Source organism: Empidonax traillii, unplaced genomic scaffold, assembly GCF_003031625.1.
Source record: "Empidonax traillii isolate 1590-97213 ecotype Southwest subspecies unplaced genomic scaffold, ASM303162v1 scaffold170:size2694500, whole genome shotgun sequence".
Taxonomy (NCBI): domain Eukaryota; kingdom Metazoa; phylum Chordata; class Aves; order Passeriformes; family Tyrannidae; genus Empidonax; species Empidonax traillii.
In genome coordinates this window covers 1,094,909-1,115,297 of record NW_020955363.1, presented here as the reverse complement: position 1 = coordinate 1,115,297, position 20,389 = coordinate 1,094,909, and the positions used below count along the sequence as shown (strand labels likewise).

The window sequence follows — 20,389 nt, the reverse complement described above, 5'->3', positions numbered from 1 at the left end:
ATCTTGCCTTACTCGTAACATCAGCTGTTCTGTAGACATCAAGACTAATTCATATGCTTATCTTCTTTCAAAAGGGGGAGTTATTATCAGTCATCCAAACTATACTACTCCTGACAAAACAGTAAATAAAATCTAAGCTAGTTCAAGTTTTGGTTAAGATTACTGAAGCAAATCTTTGTACAGGCTAAGGAAAAGTTTTTTTAAGTTACTTGCTTTCCTTCAATACAAGACTCCCAAATAGAAGGGGATCATCACTAATTTTATAGCAGCAAATATTCATTCTTTTCAGCTGTACTTTACAGAGTATTTTTTTGTGCAGAAAAGCATCAATGCTACAGAAGCAGCTGCAGGCTGGACATACAAATGAAGAAGTGGATATAGTAGGAATGGTATGAGGAAAGTATAGTTTCTTTTAAAGAAAATTCTGAATGCAGGCATAACTCCCACCCAACCATCACAACCCAGGCTTTGCTCCAAATAACACAGTTCAGTCCTTACATACTGTTTCAGATAAGAAAACACATGGTCTTAAATCTCTGTAAAAATACAAATACATAAGTCATTGCCATTCAAACATGAAGGCTTGGAGAACTTTGTAACAGGAAAGGAAACTAAGTGTCTGGCAGTATCTTAACATTTCACTTCACTAGGCTTCCTATACCTTTAATGCTCTAATACACTTAGTAAACCTGGGTACTGTTCTTAAAAATATACAAAAGCCGCAGGAAAATACTTCCTTTTCCACTAAACCTGAACTGTTCAAAATACAACATTTTTCTTTGTCCTCCTGCCTTCTGAGCACCTATGCCACATTCTAGAGCAGAGCATGGACTCTTAGGTAGCCCCGCTCAAACGTTTTTGTGTTAAATCCTGACAAGAACTGTATGAGCTGCCTGCTCCTGCAGTCTTCTCTTCTGCTTCCAGGAATCCTGTGATGTTCTTATGTGATAAAGTGCCTGGAGCAGGAGAAGACCCAGGAAAACTAAGAACCAAGCAAAATGCTCTTCTGAGCTTTCTTGACATTAATGAGCTATGTGAAAATTTTATGGATCTGTTCCATTACTGAACAGCTCTGATAAATTCTGGAATCTCTAGCGGTGATCATGATCTTTATGCAGTGCAAATTTAGCAAAATTTAGAATGACAGCTAAAGCTAAGCCTGAATGCAGAAATTAGGATCTGTACCAACTTCTAGTTTAACCAGTAATTAACCAGTAATTCCAGTATCACTATACTAGTGTGTTTCCCTACCTGAGAGATTCTGGTTTGCTGGGCTACAACCTGGACCTACCACCACCATTTTGCCTTGCTGCACTAAATAAAGAGATATTAAACTCTGACTTTCTTAACCTAATCAAATAAGGGCTTCAGTTACCTTGCTATTCAACTTCACAGATGACAAGAAGGTACAGATGGATTTAATTAAATAGTACCTGGCCACAAGATGAATATAAACACAGAAATACGCAAATGCTTATAAAGAGTCACAGGTAAAACACACAGAAAATAACAACAGACTTCTGATTTTATTGAGGCTTTTGAAACAAATTAAAATTGCCAAAGCTACTACACAGTACAGATGTATTGCTGCTATTTAATGATAATACAGACATACCTGTAAATACAATGTTCCCTTAGGTTGAGCATATAGCATTAAAAAGCTATAATCCAAATTCTGTTTAGTTCTCCACCTAAACATAAGCAGCAAATTCTGATAAGTTTTTTTGGGAGGGTTGCAAGAATTATTTCTATAATAAAAGAATTTCTAATGCTCTGCGGTATTTTTTCTCTACAGTGAAATTGTAAGGTTGAATATTCTTACCCATAGTTAAGTGCAAAAACATTCCTTTACAATCAGTGTAAACATTTATAAATAATTTGACTTTCCCATAAATGTTAACATTAATTAAGCAAAAAAAATTTTGATCTCTATCAATGGAGCCTGAAACAAAATGTCTAACAAATTTATTCATGTCAATTGTCTTAAAGGATTCTACTCGTTATATTATGAACAGTAAAAACATATGGATTATTCTAAAATGAAAAACAATGTGCTTTTACCTATGAACAGCACAAAAGCAGGTTGATAAACTTAATTTTCAGGTTTAAATATAAATAGAGACTTTGGACAGTCTCTCATTTTACCAGAGGATGAAGTTGATGTTTGACAATAAAGACTAGAGAATAATTTATCAGTATTAAATTAACATAAAAGTGTATCTAATTTTAATCATATCTGAAACTTAACTATGTAAACTTGTTTATGCTCTGAAACACATAAGGTTTATCTACAAAGCCAGAACACAAGCATACATTCACTTAACTGATTTCCTCCAACCTAAACTCTCAGTACTGCAGGTCTCTGCTTCTTTGTTGCAGTAGCTTCTGATAAATTATTTATTGTTGATTGAAAGAAAATTACTTTCCTCCAATAATTTTTTTATTTTATTTTAATAATCTCTGCCTCAGTGAATTTGGGGCATGTGAGTGAATGAAATCACCAGTTAGGATGCATTAACAGTAGATAAAATGTGTATGATCACCTGAAGTTAAGCCACTAATTAAACCCACAGTAGTCGTCAGTAGTTAGCTAAGGGGCCACATGGGGTTTCCTCTGAGTGTTCACAGAGCCTCTCCCTTATGTGTCACATTAAAGATTTTTCTATTTTGTTTCCTTTATGCTCAGATCATATAGCCTACTGCCTTTTGGCATTATCCATGTGGTTTAAAACCCCTGGGATGCCCAGAGTCAAGACCCAGAGGAGAAGCCTTGGCTTTCACCCTGAAGCTGATGTGCAGTAGAGCTTTTCTCAAGATCTCCTTGTGTAACTTTTTTTTTTTTAAAGTTACAGTTGAGATCCATTGGCTTTGAAGCATAAAAGCATTATCAGCTCAACCAAGTTGACTTTTGCAGAATTTTTCAATTTTTATTCTAAGAAAAAGTTCTTAGGTTTTATACAGCCATCTTACCTTACTCTGTCCTTAGAATCCCCAAGTGTTTCTTTCAGGTTGGAAAGATCTGGATAGTAAGAAGCAGGAGGAGAAATAACCTCTAGGAGTCCAGACTGGATTTCTCTGGGGAAGCTGCGAGAAGAATTTTTGTGAGACCTCATTCCTCAAAAAGATCTCTGAGTGCAACAACACACAGCAGCTCCCCAGAATTAGGTCTGCTCCCACACAAGTGGAATTCACAGCTCCAGCAAAGAAGCTAAGTCACACAGACTGTAAATTTGGAACCAACCATTTGGTTTCTGACCATCATCAGAACAGAAAGCTCAGTAACTTAAAGTCTCAGAAAACACTGAAGAGAAGTGTGTCTCAAAACTCCTGCCCCTCCTGCCTCCATAAATGCTTACTAACAATCCTGAGATGATTGCCAAAATGCAGCAGAAATTCACGACTAAATCCACCATTTAGAATGACACGACTGTTCCTCCTTGTGTGAGAGTTCCAAGTTTCCTTACCCTTGCTCCAATTATAATTGCACATCCTAGCCAAAATTACACTGTCCAGAGCAGGGGTTTGGGTTGGGAAGTCTGGATCTAGTCTCTGCTCCAAGGATTAAATTTTCCCTTTAAAAAGTCATTGAAAAAATGCTTAATCTACTTTAAGAGTCAAACCTGGAAGTCAAATCTCCCCGTCCTCCAGAAAAAAAAACAACAAACATCAACCAAAATCAACCCCAACAGACAAACCAACTCCAACCCAACAAAGTAAAGGATTACTGAAATAAAGAGCTTTCAGAACGCAGTTTCGCATTTCCTATGATTAATGAAAAAAAATCAACACTAAATATTAAGCACATCAGAGTAAAAGCATTATGGAAAATAAAAAAATCTCTTACTGTCTAACTCTGGCAAAGCATTTACACTGCAAGAATTTTTTCAAAATCCATGAATAAATAATAAAAATTATCTAAGTGCCTAAACTGCTGTAAGTATTGTACCTTAGCAGTGCTCAACAGAGCTGGGGAGAAGTGCCTCTTACCCTTGTCCTTGCTGCAGTATTCCCAGCTGAGATAAATCCTCTGGAGGCAGGAAGCAATGGCTATTACTTAACCAACAGGCTCAGCACGAGTCTTCTGGGGGAAACCTACACCCTAAATACAGTGTGGGAAACTCTGGAGTGCAGCAGGACGTGCAGAAAAGCCTCAGAAGTGAAGGAAAAGAGCAACTCATCCAGGGATCTTGTTTTTTTTTTTTTTTTTTTTTTTTTTTTTTTTTTTTTTTTTTTTTTTTTTTTTTTTTTTTTTTTTTTTTTTTTTTTTTTTTTTTTTTTTTTTTTTGCTTGTTTTGTGTGGGTGTCCATCTCTTTTCACAAGTAATAGGACAAGAAGAAATGGCTTCAAGTTGTACCAGGGCAGGTTTAGATTGGGTCTTAACGAAAAATTTCTTCATCAGAAGGGTTATCAAGCACTGAAACAGACTGCCCAGGGAAGTGGTTGAGTCACCATCCCTGGAGGTACTCAAAAGACATGTAGATGTGGCACTTGGGAACATGGTTTAATGGTGGGTTTGGCAGTGCTGGGTTAATGGCTGGACTTGATTTTAAAAGTCTCTTCCAATCTAAATGATTCTATAATTCTAATAAAATATTAATACAAAGATTGAGAACTCTCTTGTAGGCATTTCAAAGGAGTGAGGGGAAAGTTTGCTTCGCTTCAAATACTGGCCAGAGAGGGGTTCTGTCAGAGTAACCAATTCACCAATAAGTTTGTGCATCAAAGAAACTGGCAGTACCAGTACTGCGCAGATTTCAACTCCTGCTTCTTTCAGTCCACTGCCCTTCAGGGCCTTTAGCCTTGTCTGTTTTGTGACTGTTAGCCACACTACACTATTTCTTAAAAAGCAGCACTTTTAAAGACAAAAATCTACCAATGACTGTACTTTTTTTCACCCCAACATTTTAATTTAGAAGTTCCTCTGAAGTTGCTCTGCAGTTTTTAGCGTGCACAAGGTGCTGTAAACATTTATGGGGAGGGAAGATAAGAGCAGTGGGAATAAAGCTTCCATTTCATAGCTCTTACTTTAATTTGGCATGGCAAAGAATAACCATCTCATGTTGCCCATCATATAATAGTATGTAAGATTATAAAGGTAATCCATTTGCTGCCCAAAGAAAAGTAGTCAAACAAGGAAACCTGGAAAACATGTAGATGTGGCACTTGTTTAGTTGTGGCAGTGCTGGGCTAATGGTTGAACTCGACTGATCTTACAGGTCTTTTCCAGCCTAAACAATTCTATGGTTCTGTGACAGACATCAGAATACATTTCAGGCTTGTGTAGTCAGTGGGGATATGCACCCTCAGGTGTGTGAATTGTATCATTAATTTCGTGGAGAAAAGACTTAGGCTCAGGTAAATACTTGTCAGAGATTAAGGCTGGCACCTTGAATGGTTAGTTAAAGGATATTTATGAAATAAGAAATGGAAAATAAACTGATATACATTCTTCTGTTCTGAAGTTTGTGTTTCACAGTGTGTTATGGCACACATACCAAGAGTGCACCTTTGCCTCATTACTTAGCAGATCTATTTCAGCTGAAATGCTCTAATTCTTTCAGTAATTTTTCTTTCAAAAAAATCTCACTTGCTGTTGTGTGTTACACTCTATAGGACTTACCTGGTTTTAACACTTTCTGCAACACTGTTAACATACTCCGCATTCACCTAAAGAAAAGAAGGGTGGGTTTCATTTCAGGTCACCTATTTTTGAATTTAACAACCTTTTGTAGGGAATATTTATAAGCAAACACTTCACTTTTATTCTCTATTTCTTTTCCTTCCAAACAAATATGGTATGTTACAACAGAATTTCTACTAAAGGACAGTCTGGGCTTTTCAAGCCAGTTGAACTTCCAATGTAGTTGAATGCAAAAGTGAACCACCTCCAGGTGTGGTTTCTGCATTTCGTTTTTCACTGCTCTTGCAAGAGGCCAGGCCATTTTCTGCATAAAAATCTGTTCTATAGCTTTGAGTTGCGCCAGAAAAGCACAGTCACAGAAGTGTCAGAAGAGAAATGTAAAAAGAGCTTCTTCAGGTTAATCATCCAAAAATCACAAATGCTGTTGAGAAAAATCACCTAAGCAAAATATTCTAAAGCTAGCAGTACTTAAAATTTTTATTTTGTTTCTCCCTAATATAACAAACTTAGGGCTCTTTGTCTGAAAATTTTGAGGACATACTTATTCGCTACCCGCTGTTTCATAAAGGTAACAGTTTTGATGTGCAAAACACATCTGCTAGCTACATTAAAGAGTGTAAAGTTTTATGGATGTGGTTTCCAAAGCAACACAATACGTGTCTTAGCAGTTCAGATTTTTTTATTTTAAATACACAAATAATTTTTACCAGTTATATATTAAATTTTTAGTAAGTAAAAACCAGGTAAAGTGGTAAATAAAGAGCTGCAATAAGAAAAAACAAGCAAACAAACAAAACCCCCAGAACTTACAACTCATTTTCAGTCAATAAGTTACTATGACTTAACCCATGATGTAAACATTTAACTTGATCTTTTGAGACTTTTTGGGGAAAAGGAAGGTGTAAATTCACCTGCCCTCCTCTCATAATAAATGTTCTTATCAGCACAATCAAGCTGCTCCAATTTACTGCATGGCTGAAAAATAGAAGCGGTGAGAATGTGACTTTGGCGAAGGGATAAAGGGGAGAATAATTCCTATAAGGGCAGTTTAATCCTAAATTGGCTGATGTGGACTATATTACTACAATCAGATCTGATGCTTGTTTAAAGTGTCACATTAGGACTCTCCACTATTCGGAATTTAACACTTAAAAACTCACAGAACCCTCTGAAGCCCTGTAACAAAACGTTTATCTGAATGGCAGCTTGGCGAAGCTCATCATGGCCAGAGCTCTTCACTGGGAAATACCAACTGTAAAATAAGTTCAGCTCCTGAAAACTGTGTTCATGGGAAACTACAGCCAGTAAAATTTGTCCTATATACTTATCATTGTGATCAAAACAGAAAAGCAGAAGTCATGACGTAACTTACTAAAGTGGACTATGTTCTGTTTGACAATATTACAGCTGCAAAAGCGGTGACTGAACTAAAAAGAAGCAAACTGTAACTGCTAATGAATACATGTATGAATTTAATGTTGTTCATGGAAGGATAAAGAAATATGAAGAAAAAATATGAAGTCTGAATAACTGCACCGTCATTTACCTGCAAGAATCTATCACTAATTCCTTCCTGTAGTTTTTTCTAATGTGATCAAGACATGTTGGAATAAGAAAAAAATACATTTAGCCCTAATATTTTACCCTGAGCCCTGTTTACTTTCCCAAACATGGAACTGTTCAAGTCTCCAAACAGTCTTCTTTGCCACATAAAATGTCAAAACGCATGCAGAAGGCTCCAACATGACCTTTGCAAGATATATGATATTAAACTAAAAGATAAATAATCTGAACATTTGTTAGACAGATAAAGTTCCCTTTCTTCAAGTTCTATGGAACTTTTCTGTGGAGAATTTACCATTCATCCTGAAAGCAGAATACCCTACTTTCAGAGATAAATAATGAGTTCATATGGTTTTATTGAAAAATCTGACTCAACAACTGTTTCCGTAAATGCAATGTGGCTTATTACCCTTTGATCATCTGAGTTAACAGGGTTTTTTTCACACACGAACACTAAGGCACCAGCTGCTCACCATCTCGTCCAGGCCTGAAGAAACGTCTCCCAGAGGCCTATTGAACAGTATTTTGCAGCCTCTCCTACATTACTACGCTAAGACATAAATCTCCATATTGCCTTGCTATCAGCATACTGCACCTTCCCATGCAAACTTACCTCTGCTACAAAGATGATTATCACACAGTCCTCCTTTTGCTCTTCAGAAAGTCCATTCAGTAGGGACTGCAGTGTACTAATCAGGTAATTTTCCTTTTCCCTTTTCACAGTAGGAATTCCCATCACCAGTGAGACTGCAAGGAGAGAGGGCCTCAAGGCATGTAATTTTAAGTCAAGTAAAAGGAAATGGAAATCATAATTTAATTTTGATGTGACCATGACATTTGGTGACAGTTAGTATTCCCTTAGCACTGTGACAGCATTTGCTTTATTACCTGGAGGGAGAGACACCTCCAGCTAAGTTTAGGTTAGACATCCCCATGTGTGTGTTAGAAGCACCAGGTTTACACTGTGTAGACTATCAACATTTTAGAACTTGGGGATACTACTAACTCTGGCAAACACATAGGGGCCTGCTACTGAGTTTCAAAAGTGAGTATTGCAAAATAACTAGTAACTTTTGCTTTGGAGTTGGAGATCTAGGTGGTAAGGGTTAAACCAAAACTGTTCTAGTGAGCAGGCTCTCACAGGAAGTGAATACTGCATATGTATCTCAGAAGGAATCAAATTCAAACATCTTGCTGAGCAGTTTGATTGATATGCATCAATGGCTTTCATGGAATCAGGACTAAGAAGAAAGAAGTTAGATATTGTTATTAAAAGCTGAAATTGTCTCTGGCAAAGGTTCCACTAGCACCAAACCTATGCTGTATTACATCAGACTGCATGCAGGATGCATCTGCAGGATACACACAGGCGTTACCTAAATCAGCGGCCAAACATAGCTCAGTAAACCTCTGGAACCTTAGTCCTTGCAGATGATATCTATTCACCAAAATCTGAGGAGGCTGGTAAGGAATCAGCAGATTTTAAAAGAATGGAGTAGATGCAACTAGTGATATGCTCCAGACTTCAACATCCATGCCAGTGTCAGCTCAATAATGCCAAAGTTCCAGCGTTCCTTCCCAGCACATATCCTGCTAAACCACTCGGGTTTTACACACTGGAGGTCAACCTGTCCTTATTAAACTGCAGTCTTGCTATTGTGATTTTCATGTACAAATAATAAAAAAAAAAATAAACATGGAGCATTCTTTTACTAGTGACACTGATCTATGGGCACTTGGGTGAGAACTAAAACACAGGATCCCTTGATACAGCTAATTGTTGTACACCTACTAATGAGAAGTCTAATAGAAACTTATCCATTGTCATGGGCATGGCCAAGGGTTTGGGGTTTTTTAGTTAAATCAAAAGTGCTGCCAAGTGTTTCTTTATATAAAATCACCCTAGAGAAAAGTCAAAATTTCAGCAAAACACAAAACTCAGCAAAATGGTTGACTAGTTCCTTCTTTGCTTACTATTTTGAATACTCCTTTTACCTGTGACATGACAGTTAAGAGAAGATGTAACTCCATAACTTGTATTATAGTTCACTGAAATTCATTATGATTTCTGCAGGTGTCAGCTGATTTCTCATGTGGATGAAAAATTACATTGAAGATATCTTAACATCCTTTAAATTGTCACATCATCTTTCCATTTGCTTCTTACATTGGCAAACTGACTGCATTAAAAATTCACCTTGGCTTCCTCATTCTTACTAATTTTATGGGGGAAAAATGTCAGCTAATGCATCTTAGCCATAAGAACATATGATCAAAACAAAAAATAATATTGTTTTTCAATTATGAGTGTTTTTCTTGATATTTTAAAAGCTTTTCATAATACTCTGAGGTAAAGACTTTAAATAGGGATGAGTACTTTTGCAATCCCCATTAAAATTAATTCAGATTGGCAACATTATAAGGTTAAGGGAGAAAAGCCACTCCAAACTTTTGAGTATGCTTCATTGTTAGAATTTAGTATAAGATACATACATGTAGAAAATATAAGCCAAATCAAATTTCCCACCTCCAGTTCTCTGCTGCCCAAAAATGATGTTTGGGAAAATTCCATCTTCATATTCTCGAAGGTGAGGTAGATAGTAGTGCACGTTTGTGAGATGCATGGGGAGTTTTCCTGGGAGGTTTAACACATTCGACTTCGTATCATCTTAAAAAAAAAAAAAAAAAAAAACAACAAACCCACAGATAGACACAAAATAAAAAGTCAGCAGTGAAGCCTTTTTTTTTTTTCCAACTGTTTTGCTCAACTGAGCACTGGCAGATTACCACACATAAGGTTATTAAATCTGAACTATTCCTCAGAAGTGATTTTATGTCATATATATTACACTATATTAAACTGAGAATTGCCCAGTACAATTTCCTGCCACCCAGGTGATGCTCCAGAACTCCAAGCTTGAATATCCTGGGAACTCAGTACACAATTCCCTGTGACTAAACACTTGCAGGACTGAGCCACCTTACAGCACAATTAGCAGTAATTTTAAAGGCAGCAGTAAAAAAAAACTGTCTTGTTTTTGTTTTACATGGTTGGCAAGCAATTTTTTAAATTAAAAGAAACACAGATTCTGTATAATAATTCCCTTAATTACTTAATAAATTTAAATGCTTTCCCTAAAATATAACACGTGGTGGTTCTCAAGCCTCAAAGAGAAGTTCTCAGGTTCTAAAAAGTCCTATGGCAAAAAGAAGCCCTATCCAGGCCTTTAGAAAGTATTCAAGAAACCAAAGGCTGTAGTAGGTAAGAGAAATATTTTTTCTTTACTAGTTTAAAATAAAGGTGGAAGCAACAGAAGGTCTATTGACTTGGATGGAAAATTGCTTTTCCTAAAAAATGTATCTAAGATAATTCCCAAAATTTACCACCCTTCAAACTGACATACAAGTCTCACAACAACCATCAGCCTTATTCACTCAGCTTAGATCAGCAAAGACAGAGCCTTACTGAATGGGCAATATTTTAAGTTTTTCAACTTCCAAGAGGTATTCCCACTAAAAATTAGAACTCAGAGATTCCCAACCCTTCAAAAAACAGTTTATAAAAACCCCAAACAACCATATATATATATATATGTATGTATTTATAATGTCCAGACGTTTGTGTATGAGAGACCCACAACTCCTCCCACTCTGTTTTACCATTAAAATATGCAGGAGTTTTGCTACTTAGAAACCTTTTCATTCTCGTTGTACAATAAAACTTGGCTGGAATGAGAAGCAGAAGGGCAAGTAAAAACAAAAGGAAAATTATTCAGTGATTTTAAGAAATTTCTGCTTTAAATCCTGTGAACTCACAGCTGTAATACTTTCTGATATTCAGCTGGCTCCAATGGGAATGAAGAGGGAAGGGGAACTTGAGCTCTCCTCTACTGCTATTATGTGCTTTTGGCAATAACTGTTTGCCCATAGGATGTGGGGCTACTGGTGGCTGCCGACGTGGCTCTATTCTAAAGCTTGTAAGACCACAATCCTGTCAACACTCAGCTGTTTGTTTATGCATATCTGAACACTCCCACTGAATTAACATTGAATAAACAGACAAAAATTGGCAGGGAAGAACAGGATAAGAAACAAATCTGACCATACAAAGAAGAAATGCACCTTGTTTCTTCCTCCCCTGTAACAGTCCTGGTTAATTCCTTATTTTAATCTGATTACCAGCCCACTGTACTGTTGTGGTTTTGCTCTGGGTCAATTTTGCTTTCTATCTCTCACACAATTATTATTAGTTGAGAGAAGGTATTTGCAGACAAAAGAGAGACAGGACTTGGGGGAAAACAGTATAAACATTTATTATTAGTAAAATAAAAACTACTAGTAAGTTAAAAACTAAAGAATTATATCTACAGTAATTTCTACTTAAGTTGAAGTGTTATATATACACAAAAATACTTCTTCCCTTTTATACCAGTCCAAGGAGAAGAAGTAGTTTTATTTTGTATTTTTGGAGTTTTAGTTTTTTCTTTTTAGTAGTAGATTCTCAGCAGCAGCAGTACTTTTATTGCAGTTGGAATTTCTTTTCTCTCCCTTTCGTTCTGTGTTGGCTTCCAGGGTTGGGTTTACCCCCCTCCTGGGCTAAGACTGAAGGCTGGAGATTACTTAGGTTTTGAAGGGTTTTTTTTTCATAGGCTTGCAAGGGGACACTTGCTTATTATGGATTTTTTTCCACAGGGTTACAGGGGATAATGGTTTAAGAGTTCACCCCTGTTTCCCTATGGAGGTCCCTCCCCATGGGAGAACAGTCTTTGATAGACTTTTCGGCATGGGTCTAGTATGGATTCCACACACACACGGGTTCCAGCATCTCACATGGGCCATCTTGCTCCAGCATGAGATTTCTCAGAGTTATAAAATCTTCAATAGCAGTATAGATCCACACACGCACGGATCCAGTATTTCACCTGAGTTGTCACTGCTCTTGCACAGGTTTCCCTCAGGGTTGTAAATTTCCACCAGGATTCTGCCTCACTTCAGTCCTTTTCATGAAGCCTTGGTTCTCTTTGGTACATCTACAGACTTTTTTATTAGTTGCATGGGAGGTCTCCTTATTTTAATAAATTTTTACAGGTGGCAGGGATTTATTTTTAGTTTTTTCCCTGTTAAGGAGAGAGAGCAGAAAGGCAGGGGGAAAACAAGCCTCCCCCCTTTCGCATTTTACTTTTCTTTGCTACAGTTTCAGTTGCCAGTTTCGACTTTGGAAGCTCCGTTATTTTTCGGCTGGAATTTTTCCACAGCGATTTCTGTTCAAGCAGTCCGTCTTTTAAACTTTTTTTTTTCTTCACTCTCTTACAAGAGAGAAGGGAGGACTTCAGTGCTGCACCTGCTCCCCCCCCGGCCCAAGCCGGGGGAGGAGGGAGTCTGGCCCTGCTCGGGCCCGGTATTCCTCTCCCCTACATGGCTGCTACTCTAATTCCAACTGCGCCAACAACCTTCTCTTCCGTTTTCTTGAAGATGTAATTAGCAAAGGCGTTTCTGGACTTTTGATTGGTCTTTTTGTCCGGAAATTACCTGGACAAAACCATCATCAGCCCCAGGGATGGGCTGACGGGGCAAAACCACGACAGTACTCAATGCAAATAAGGATTTTTAGATGGCAGTTTTCAGTATCACCAGACTCTTTCTGAAGTTGGGGTGTTCTGTGAAATGCCTCCAGCACAAGAGATGCCTCTTCTAGTTTCCCTTCTCTCCCCGGGGAAGCAGCTCTTCTAGTAGCTCTTTCAATCTGAACATGGGAGGAAGGCTGATCCTGCACAACTGCATAACTTATTTTAGGGGACAGGATGAAACTGTCAATCTACTGTATGCAACTACAGTGTGCAGGTAGATGGAGATGTACAATGGTCTGTAAGGCAAAGTAACTGAGAAGTTTGATTAAACAATGGGAAGAAGCTGTTGGTGTCCCTCAAAAAAAAAAAAAAAAAGAAAAGAAGAAAAAAACCACAACACCAAACCCCGAAAAACCATAAGTCTCTCCAAAAAAAACCACACACAAAAAAGGGGTGGAGACATGCCCTACCCCTCTCCCCCCAAATAAAAATTCTATTTGGCACCTCTTACAAGCATGCACATTTTCCCTCTGATTATCAACTACTTGCAAGATGAATTCCAGCAGGAACACTCTTGGGCTGTATCTAGTCAGCAAGTCCTCATGGGGCTTTCCAGCTCCTGGGTTCAGGTAAACACGTATGTGACGTGCCTGCTGACTTGAGGCTGCATATCCACGCATGCCCCTCCAAAAAGTCACTCTACCTGAAAGTGTGGAACATCTGAGGAGCTGTACCTGCCTTCCAGGTCAGACACGGCCCTCTTTTTATCAGGGTGTACTGGCACAGTAAAAATAGCATATTCATTGCTGTGTACTTGGCAGCAAGAGAAGGATGAGGGCTGTAAGAATCTCAATCAGCCATATAAGTGGCTTTGGCACTATGACACCACTGCAGCCCAGTGTGCCCCCTTTTATTTATATCCTTACTTGATCAGCTACTAACCAATCATAAAATCCTGTTTAAAATGCACAGGTAATACAAATTATTGAGGATTTCCAGAGGCATTTCAAACAGGAATTACTCCTGCAGCCTTTTCTTTAAAAGTAGAACCCTCTACTTAACACTAATATAATCAAACCAATGATTTTTCTCCCCACACCTGTTATAAACGTGAGCACACAAAACTGAGCTGTTAAGACAGTACATTTTTATACATACAGACCTGTATGATTTGTTGTCAAGTTCGCTCGTCTTGCAACTATAAGTTTAATTTCATCGAGGGCACTGCTCAGTTCGTGTGATCTTCTTTTATTTTCCTTTTCAGCATACAGTAGTCTTTGCCGAAGTTCCAGAAACTGGGTTTCATATGTGTCTAAGTCATTTCCTGCAGTGAGAACAGAATTTCTTTTCAAAGAGGTGATTTAGATGATGGAATAAAGCTAAAGAAAAGGAGAAAGTCCAGAAGATGACATCACCAGAAGTGTATAAACAATAATAAATTTTATTCATGAGAAGAAGTCTAGAAAAGTTAAGAAGGCAGAGTTTAGGGAACATAGCTGGATAAAGGCTTTCATTGAAGACAAAATATAGAACAAGAAATCTACAATAAGGAAAAAGTCAGTGACAGTTTGTGAGTTGCAGAGGAACATGCTATCATGTAAAGCAAACAATGTTTTTCACCAAGCGACAAGTTTTGATGACCCTTTTCACGCTGGAAAGTATAATTATGTAACAGCTTGTATTTTTTACCAAACACTATTAAGACCAAAATGTGGATATTTATATATTTAATTAGATAACAACTGTGCTCAGGCACAAAGGATACCTTCATTACATAGAGCCCACCTTTGATTAAATACTTCTACAATTACATCAACATTAGAAACGCTGTACTCGGTCACGGTTATCACACACCTCTGCCGTTCTGCACGGTATTCTAGGATAACATCAATGTTACGTTCAAAGAAGATCCACCTTCCCAAAAGGCAGGTGATGTCAGAACTCAGTTATCACAGATGGTATACAAGACTTACACCTTGTGGAGCATTCACTGCCTTACTGTCATATGAACAAAGCTTGTGAGGCTTATTAAAATTAATATAAAGTTCACTTCAATGATGTCACCCACTTCACAATAGGGAGTAAAAAAAGTAGAAGGGGACTCCTGATTCGTTTAAAAATGTTTTGCAATGCTGTTTCTTTTATTGGTTTGGTTGCTTGGGAGTTTTTTTTAGTAAATACTGTTATTTAGACACTTATCCCATACTATTTGTGGACTGTGCTGAGTCCTGTCTGTGGCATGCCTTATTTTCTAGGACCCACCATTGTCTCTCTGGAAAAGTGAATTCCTGGGAATTCTAGCCTGTAAAAGAAACTAAGATCAAAATGCACAGCTAATACAAATTTGTGAGGATTTGCAGAGGCATTTCAAACCGGAATTAATTTGCATTTTTGATAAACACGGGCTTTTATTTGCAGTAAACAGAAGTTCTTAACAATTAAATTTATGATTTGAAGACTCTGAGGCTTAAAACATCTACGAAGAAAGGAGGTTAAAAAAAAAAAGAAGTAAATGTATGATCTAGATTATCGTTATTTGGCCTCACTAAAATCTTCAAGTAGGTTTAGTAAAATGCCCATAAAATGAATGCTTCCTAAAATTGTCTGACACTCCTAAAAATGTTTTGACTTGCAAGAAAGCCATTCGTATCTATGTATTCTGTACTATGCAGCTATGCATGTAAATTTAGCATTGCTGAAGGAAGGGGAAAACTGGATTATTTCAGCTGCACGCAACAAGAAAGCCCTACTTTACTAAAGTAGGCTTCTCTAAAAAAACTAAGTGAATAAATTAAAAATTAAAAAACGGTCAAAAAAAAGGTCAAAACAGATTCGGTGTTTGCCTTTTTAACAATTTAAAATAGATTAAAATAGATTTTCAACAGAAACCTCTCATGAGGCATCAGACTACGGAGGCTCAAAGAACAAAATTAATGGAACACCTAAGAAAGATCCCTTTCATCAACTACCATATGGGAGTGCACTTTCTTATTTATGCTTTGCTTTGGTAGCTGTGTTTCCAATGCCATAATCCAAATCCAACCTTTAGCTTTTTTTCTTTAGAATGTATATTAATAAAATGAAAACAGAAGGTTTAAGGTGATTTAGGTGACTGACAGATATTCATTACACTGTTTTCATAGCAAGAGATTCCAGACAGAACATCAACACATATAAACATGGTGGAGATGTATCTTGCAACTTCAAGACTAATTCAAAGGTGTAAACTAGATATAGTAATGAATGTGCATTTTTCTTTAATTTCCAATTGCCTTTATTAGGAGTTAGCTAATAAAAGCACCAAGAAAAAGTGGAGGCTTAATTTGCATTGAAGTTCCACATGCTCCTGGGAAGATGCAAACAACAAAGAGCAAGCCCACAACCTTAGGATAAATACATACTATCACAGGATGCAACTTATTTCTTCTGAAAATTGAATCGATCATTTTGTAATGGAGGTGCTTTATAATTAAATGCTGAAAAGTATTGTTCCATTGACATTTCCAGTGCTGCAGTAGCATAAGATTTTGCCAAACCAAGTTAAAATTCGCCTTAGTACAACTGCATTATACAAGGAATCAGTAAAGAAACTGCAGATGAATTATAACATCAGAGTCAGCTTCTTCACAATTTTTTCAGCTACGTGTGTCAGTGTGACTCAAAACCACAGGTATCGCTATTATGCTGACATTTTGGCAAGCACCAAGCAATTATAGTTTATTTGCATACTTACAAGTGAGCCTACCAAAATATCATAGATGCCTCTGGCAAATAAAAGGCCAATACTCAACTATCACTGAGTGTACCCAGAGAAGATGGCATTTGTAATCAGCCTTATCTATTTCTTCAGGCAAGAAAATTACACTTTTGAGTCTTTCACAATAGAAGCCTCTGTTCAGTTAGGAGAGCAAGACTGCTAGTAATCACTTACCTCACTTGATTTTGATAGCTGAGGAAACAAGGATTTGACAAAAGCAACATAATATTCACTCACCCTTAGCAGAGGGATGAATTTATTAGAAAAATATATAGTTGGAAATAGAACATGAAATGGTCTAAGTGTTACTAGAGCACATGTAAATGACCAGTACTATTACTAAAATTCTTGGCAAAAAATGTGTGTTTGGAAAGCAGCATGAATCTAAATACTCTAACTATTTGAACAGTCATTAGGTTTAAATGAATTGTGTGTGTGTGTCTGTAAAATGTTGCTCTTTTCTACACAGAAGTAAAACAGGTGCTTGCAACAGATTGCTTAAAAAGGCATAGGGTGTTTTTACAAGCACAACTCTCTGACAGGGAGGGCGAGGGAAAAGCAGCTTTGGACATATCATGAAACCCTCTGTGCCCAGCAATAGCCTGATGTGGCAATGCCTTGTCTACCAATGGTTCTATCAGCAACAAGAAATGTCAGAATAAAAGCAGAAAATAGCGAGATGAGGCTCTATGGCAAAAATACAAAAAGAAAATGAAGGTAAAGGCTTGGTGAGCTGCTAGCCATGGGAGGAAAAAAGGATCCAGTCAGCAACCAGACACAGTGATAGCACTCAAAGCTTTTGCAATGAATTTTTAGCATTTCCTCTGGCTATCAACTACACATTTTCATATATTCTTATGGCTACTGTAATACTCAGAAAGCAACACTTAAAATGGTTTTAAATGCAATTTTGTGTCATCTCCTAATGCATCCATATATATACTTTCTGCACGGGAAATTGAAACTGTTTAGAAACAATACTAATCTCTAAAGGAAATACTTATTCTAAAAGCCAACTGATTATTTCTCTTTGCTTCACACGCACACACTTCCTCTATCATCATAAGTGCTCAGAGTTTCATTAATTATTTCTGGCAACATCTAAGAGCTGTGGAACAATTCATAACTATCTCCTTCTAGCATTCAAAGAGAAAAGAAAATGGAAAGAAAATGAGGAGTGGCATAAAGGAGGGAAGAAAGCACTCCAAAGCCTAGCAGGGAGTCTTGTTCTTATTTCTTGATTACACGCTACACGGTTTATCCTACTTAAAGACTCCTTCTTTCAGAAAATGAATTTTGGTTAATGACCTCCTTAAAAGAAAATTATATAAGCACACTAACTGTAAAATTTCATATCATACTCCATGCTTGGACTCACTGTTCACTGTTCAGGCTCATGAAGTGTCTTAAACCACTGAGGTTTAATTGCACTAATCACAGCAGTTTGTTATCTCCCTGTAACTGATCTAAAATGGAGAGACCTTTCTGAATCTTGTTACACGCTTTTGCAAGCTCAGGTTTTCTTCTCTCAGAGTAAGGAAGGAAAAGAAATTCCCCAAACAGTGCCTCTGTCTTGGGTTAGAACAGCCAGTTCTTAATGCAAACACTTAAATTCAACAATGTGCATTATCTTTAAATATTTTCTTTATAACCTTACAGTACTATTTGTGTCTTCCAAGGCATTAGAGACAGCTAAGAAAAACTACTATAAAGTCAGAAGCTGCTTCACCTACACCAGGTACATTCACCCATTAGGTTTAACGTCCAGTGACATTAAAGAAAAGAACTGTGCCAGCAATTTGGGGCAAAGGGTGGGGGGTTAAGGTTCCTCTGTGCCCACAAAGGGCATACTAGGAAGAGAATCAGAATGCTTTCCAGTATTTAAACAAACACACACCTTACAAAGACAAAGGCAGATCAAAGTTTATAACTGAATTTTGAAAACACATACAATTATATAATGAACACAGACTATCTATTGGGTTTGCATAGAATAATTTTTACTGAACCATTTGCATGCTGTATCTAATTGAAAGTAGCTTAGCAGCAAGCAAAGTTCTTTCAAAGAAAATACAACTCAAGCTCTAATAATATTTTCCTAGATGCTGGCAAGCAATCCTCATTTGAGATCCAGGTCTTTTCCTATATTAGAATGTAGTGAAAAGTGATCTTAAAACATTCAGTCAGAACATCACCATATACAAAAGCAATACTAAAAGAAGTGGAAAAATAGAGAAAATGAATGGATATAGCATGGTGTTTGCCCTTAATTGGTACATTTTGGTTTTAAGGTGGTACTCATTCACTTCAAGCAATGGCTATTGCTTTGTTCTGGTTGGTATTTTAAATATTTTTACTTCTCTGCATGATGTAGCAACAATTAATCAATTATACACACATCTAATTAAATGCATAGCCACTAACTGAAGTATTTCTAGATAAAACTGTGTTCCTCAAGATTCAGTGTACAACACTGGGAAAGCGTGAACACTTGTTTAAGTGCAGGTTGTGATGAGGCAAAGGGAGGTCTGAAATGCTCCCTTATCCTTTTTTCTATGAAAACCAATAGTAACCACCCTCATTTTGTACCACAGGATTTATGACTCAGTTCCTCTACTCTTTAGGCACTGTCCTGCCCAAAGTAACTACAAGAAGCAGCAGACTTCATCCAGTAAATTATACATATAGAAGCCAGTAAAACTACACAGCGTCTCTAAGTCTTGGATAGGAATTTTGATATAAAATTTTGGATCAAGAAATACTAAGTTTTAAGTCCCATTTGAGGCTGTTTTATGTTGTTTTGGTTTTGTTTTTTTTTTAATTCCTAAATGCAGAACTATGCAAAGAAACTGAGTAAGCAATTGATGGACTAGAAAAACTCTTCCCTTATCACCCCGTGCATTTCAGCCACATCCTGACTGCATGTTGGGGCAAAACCTGGATGTGCAACAACCTCTGTACGCTGTCAGTGCCACTGGAAGAAAATGTACACATAAAGGGAAGATGTAGCCTACCAGTCAGCTGGGACAACTGGGAAAAATAGTGGTTAAACACAGCCTAGCAGTCCTGAAGAAAGCAGGAAAATTGGCTTCTGCACACTAATCTGGATAAGCTATACTGGCTAAAATGAGAATGGTGTAATTCAAGACTCCTTATCAAATCTGTCAATATGCCCCCTATTTAATTGAAGATTTGAGCCAGAGTGTGCCAGTTGGGTCTGGACAGGAAACCTGCAAAGAACTCCATCACAAATGACCTGCACTTGGCTGCAGGGCAGGAGTAGAGGTGAGCCAGCTGAAACAAAGCATCACACCATGGGCAGAAGATTACTGGAAACAAATGTGTAATCAGTTGTTTGGGATAGCATGTGCATTACTGTATTTCAACTGAATAAAGAACTACTTTAATCAGAAATACCTCTTTAACATTTTGTACACCTTCCCCTAACGAAAGGTTTTGTGAAACAAAGAAAAATTGTATATGGTAAACAATTTGATAATCCTTAAATATACTTCTGTGAATGCAATCATGCACAAACAGTTTCTCTCTTCTTCACTCTACCTCAAAGGAATAACTACAGAAATTCAGGTTTCACAGTGTTTGACTCAACACGTACATATTAACATGCCTAGGTCCTTGTGATAGCATATTTCAGCATCACTTTCTCCTAAATTCCAGTCAAAGCTTACTTTTAATTTACTTGGATAAATTATTCCGCAAATTCGGGTGAAGAGGGCAGCAACATCTTACAAGTCAACTCAAAGAGATCTAATTTTCTAACCTTTGAAAACAACATGAAGACTCACTGTCATGTGAGATAATACAATTTACCTCATTGCTGTGACTTACAAAAATTTCAC

At 37.2% G+C, this 20,389-nt stretch overlaps 1 protein-coding gene across 1 annotated transcript in view; it reads right to left on the bottom strand.

Moving 5' to 3' along the window:
• Nucleotides 1-20,389, bottom strand: part of MGAT4D (MGAT4 family member D) — a 37,221-nt gene that overhangs the window by 13,053 nt on the left and 3,779 nt on the right. Inside the window, exons 2-7 of the mRNA XM_027885712.1 lie at nucleotides 13,935-14,096; nucleotides 9,733-9,873; nucleotides 7,819-7,952; nucleotides 5,622-5,668; nucleotides 2,971-3,084; nucleotides 1,616-1,691 (exon numbers count right to left, since the gene is read on the bottom strand). Of these exons, the coding sequence (XP_027741513.1) occupies nucleotides 1,616-1,691; nucleotides 2,971-3,084; nucleotides 5,622-5,668; nucleotides 7,819-7,952; nucleotides 9,733-9,873; nucleotides 13,935-14,096 (674 nt within the window). The remainder of the gene's footprint in view (nucleotides 1-1,615; nucleotides 1,692-2,970; nucleotides 3,085-5,621; nucleotides 5,669-7,818; nucleotides 7,953-9,732; nucleotides 9,874-13,934; nucleotides 14,097-20,389) is intronic.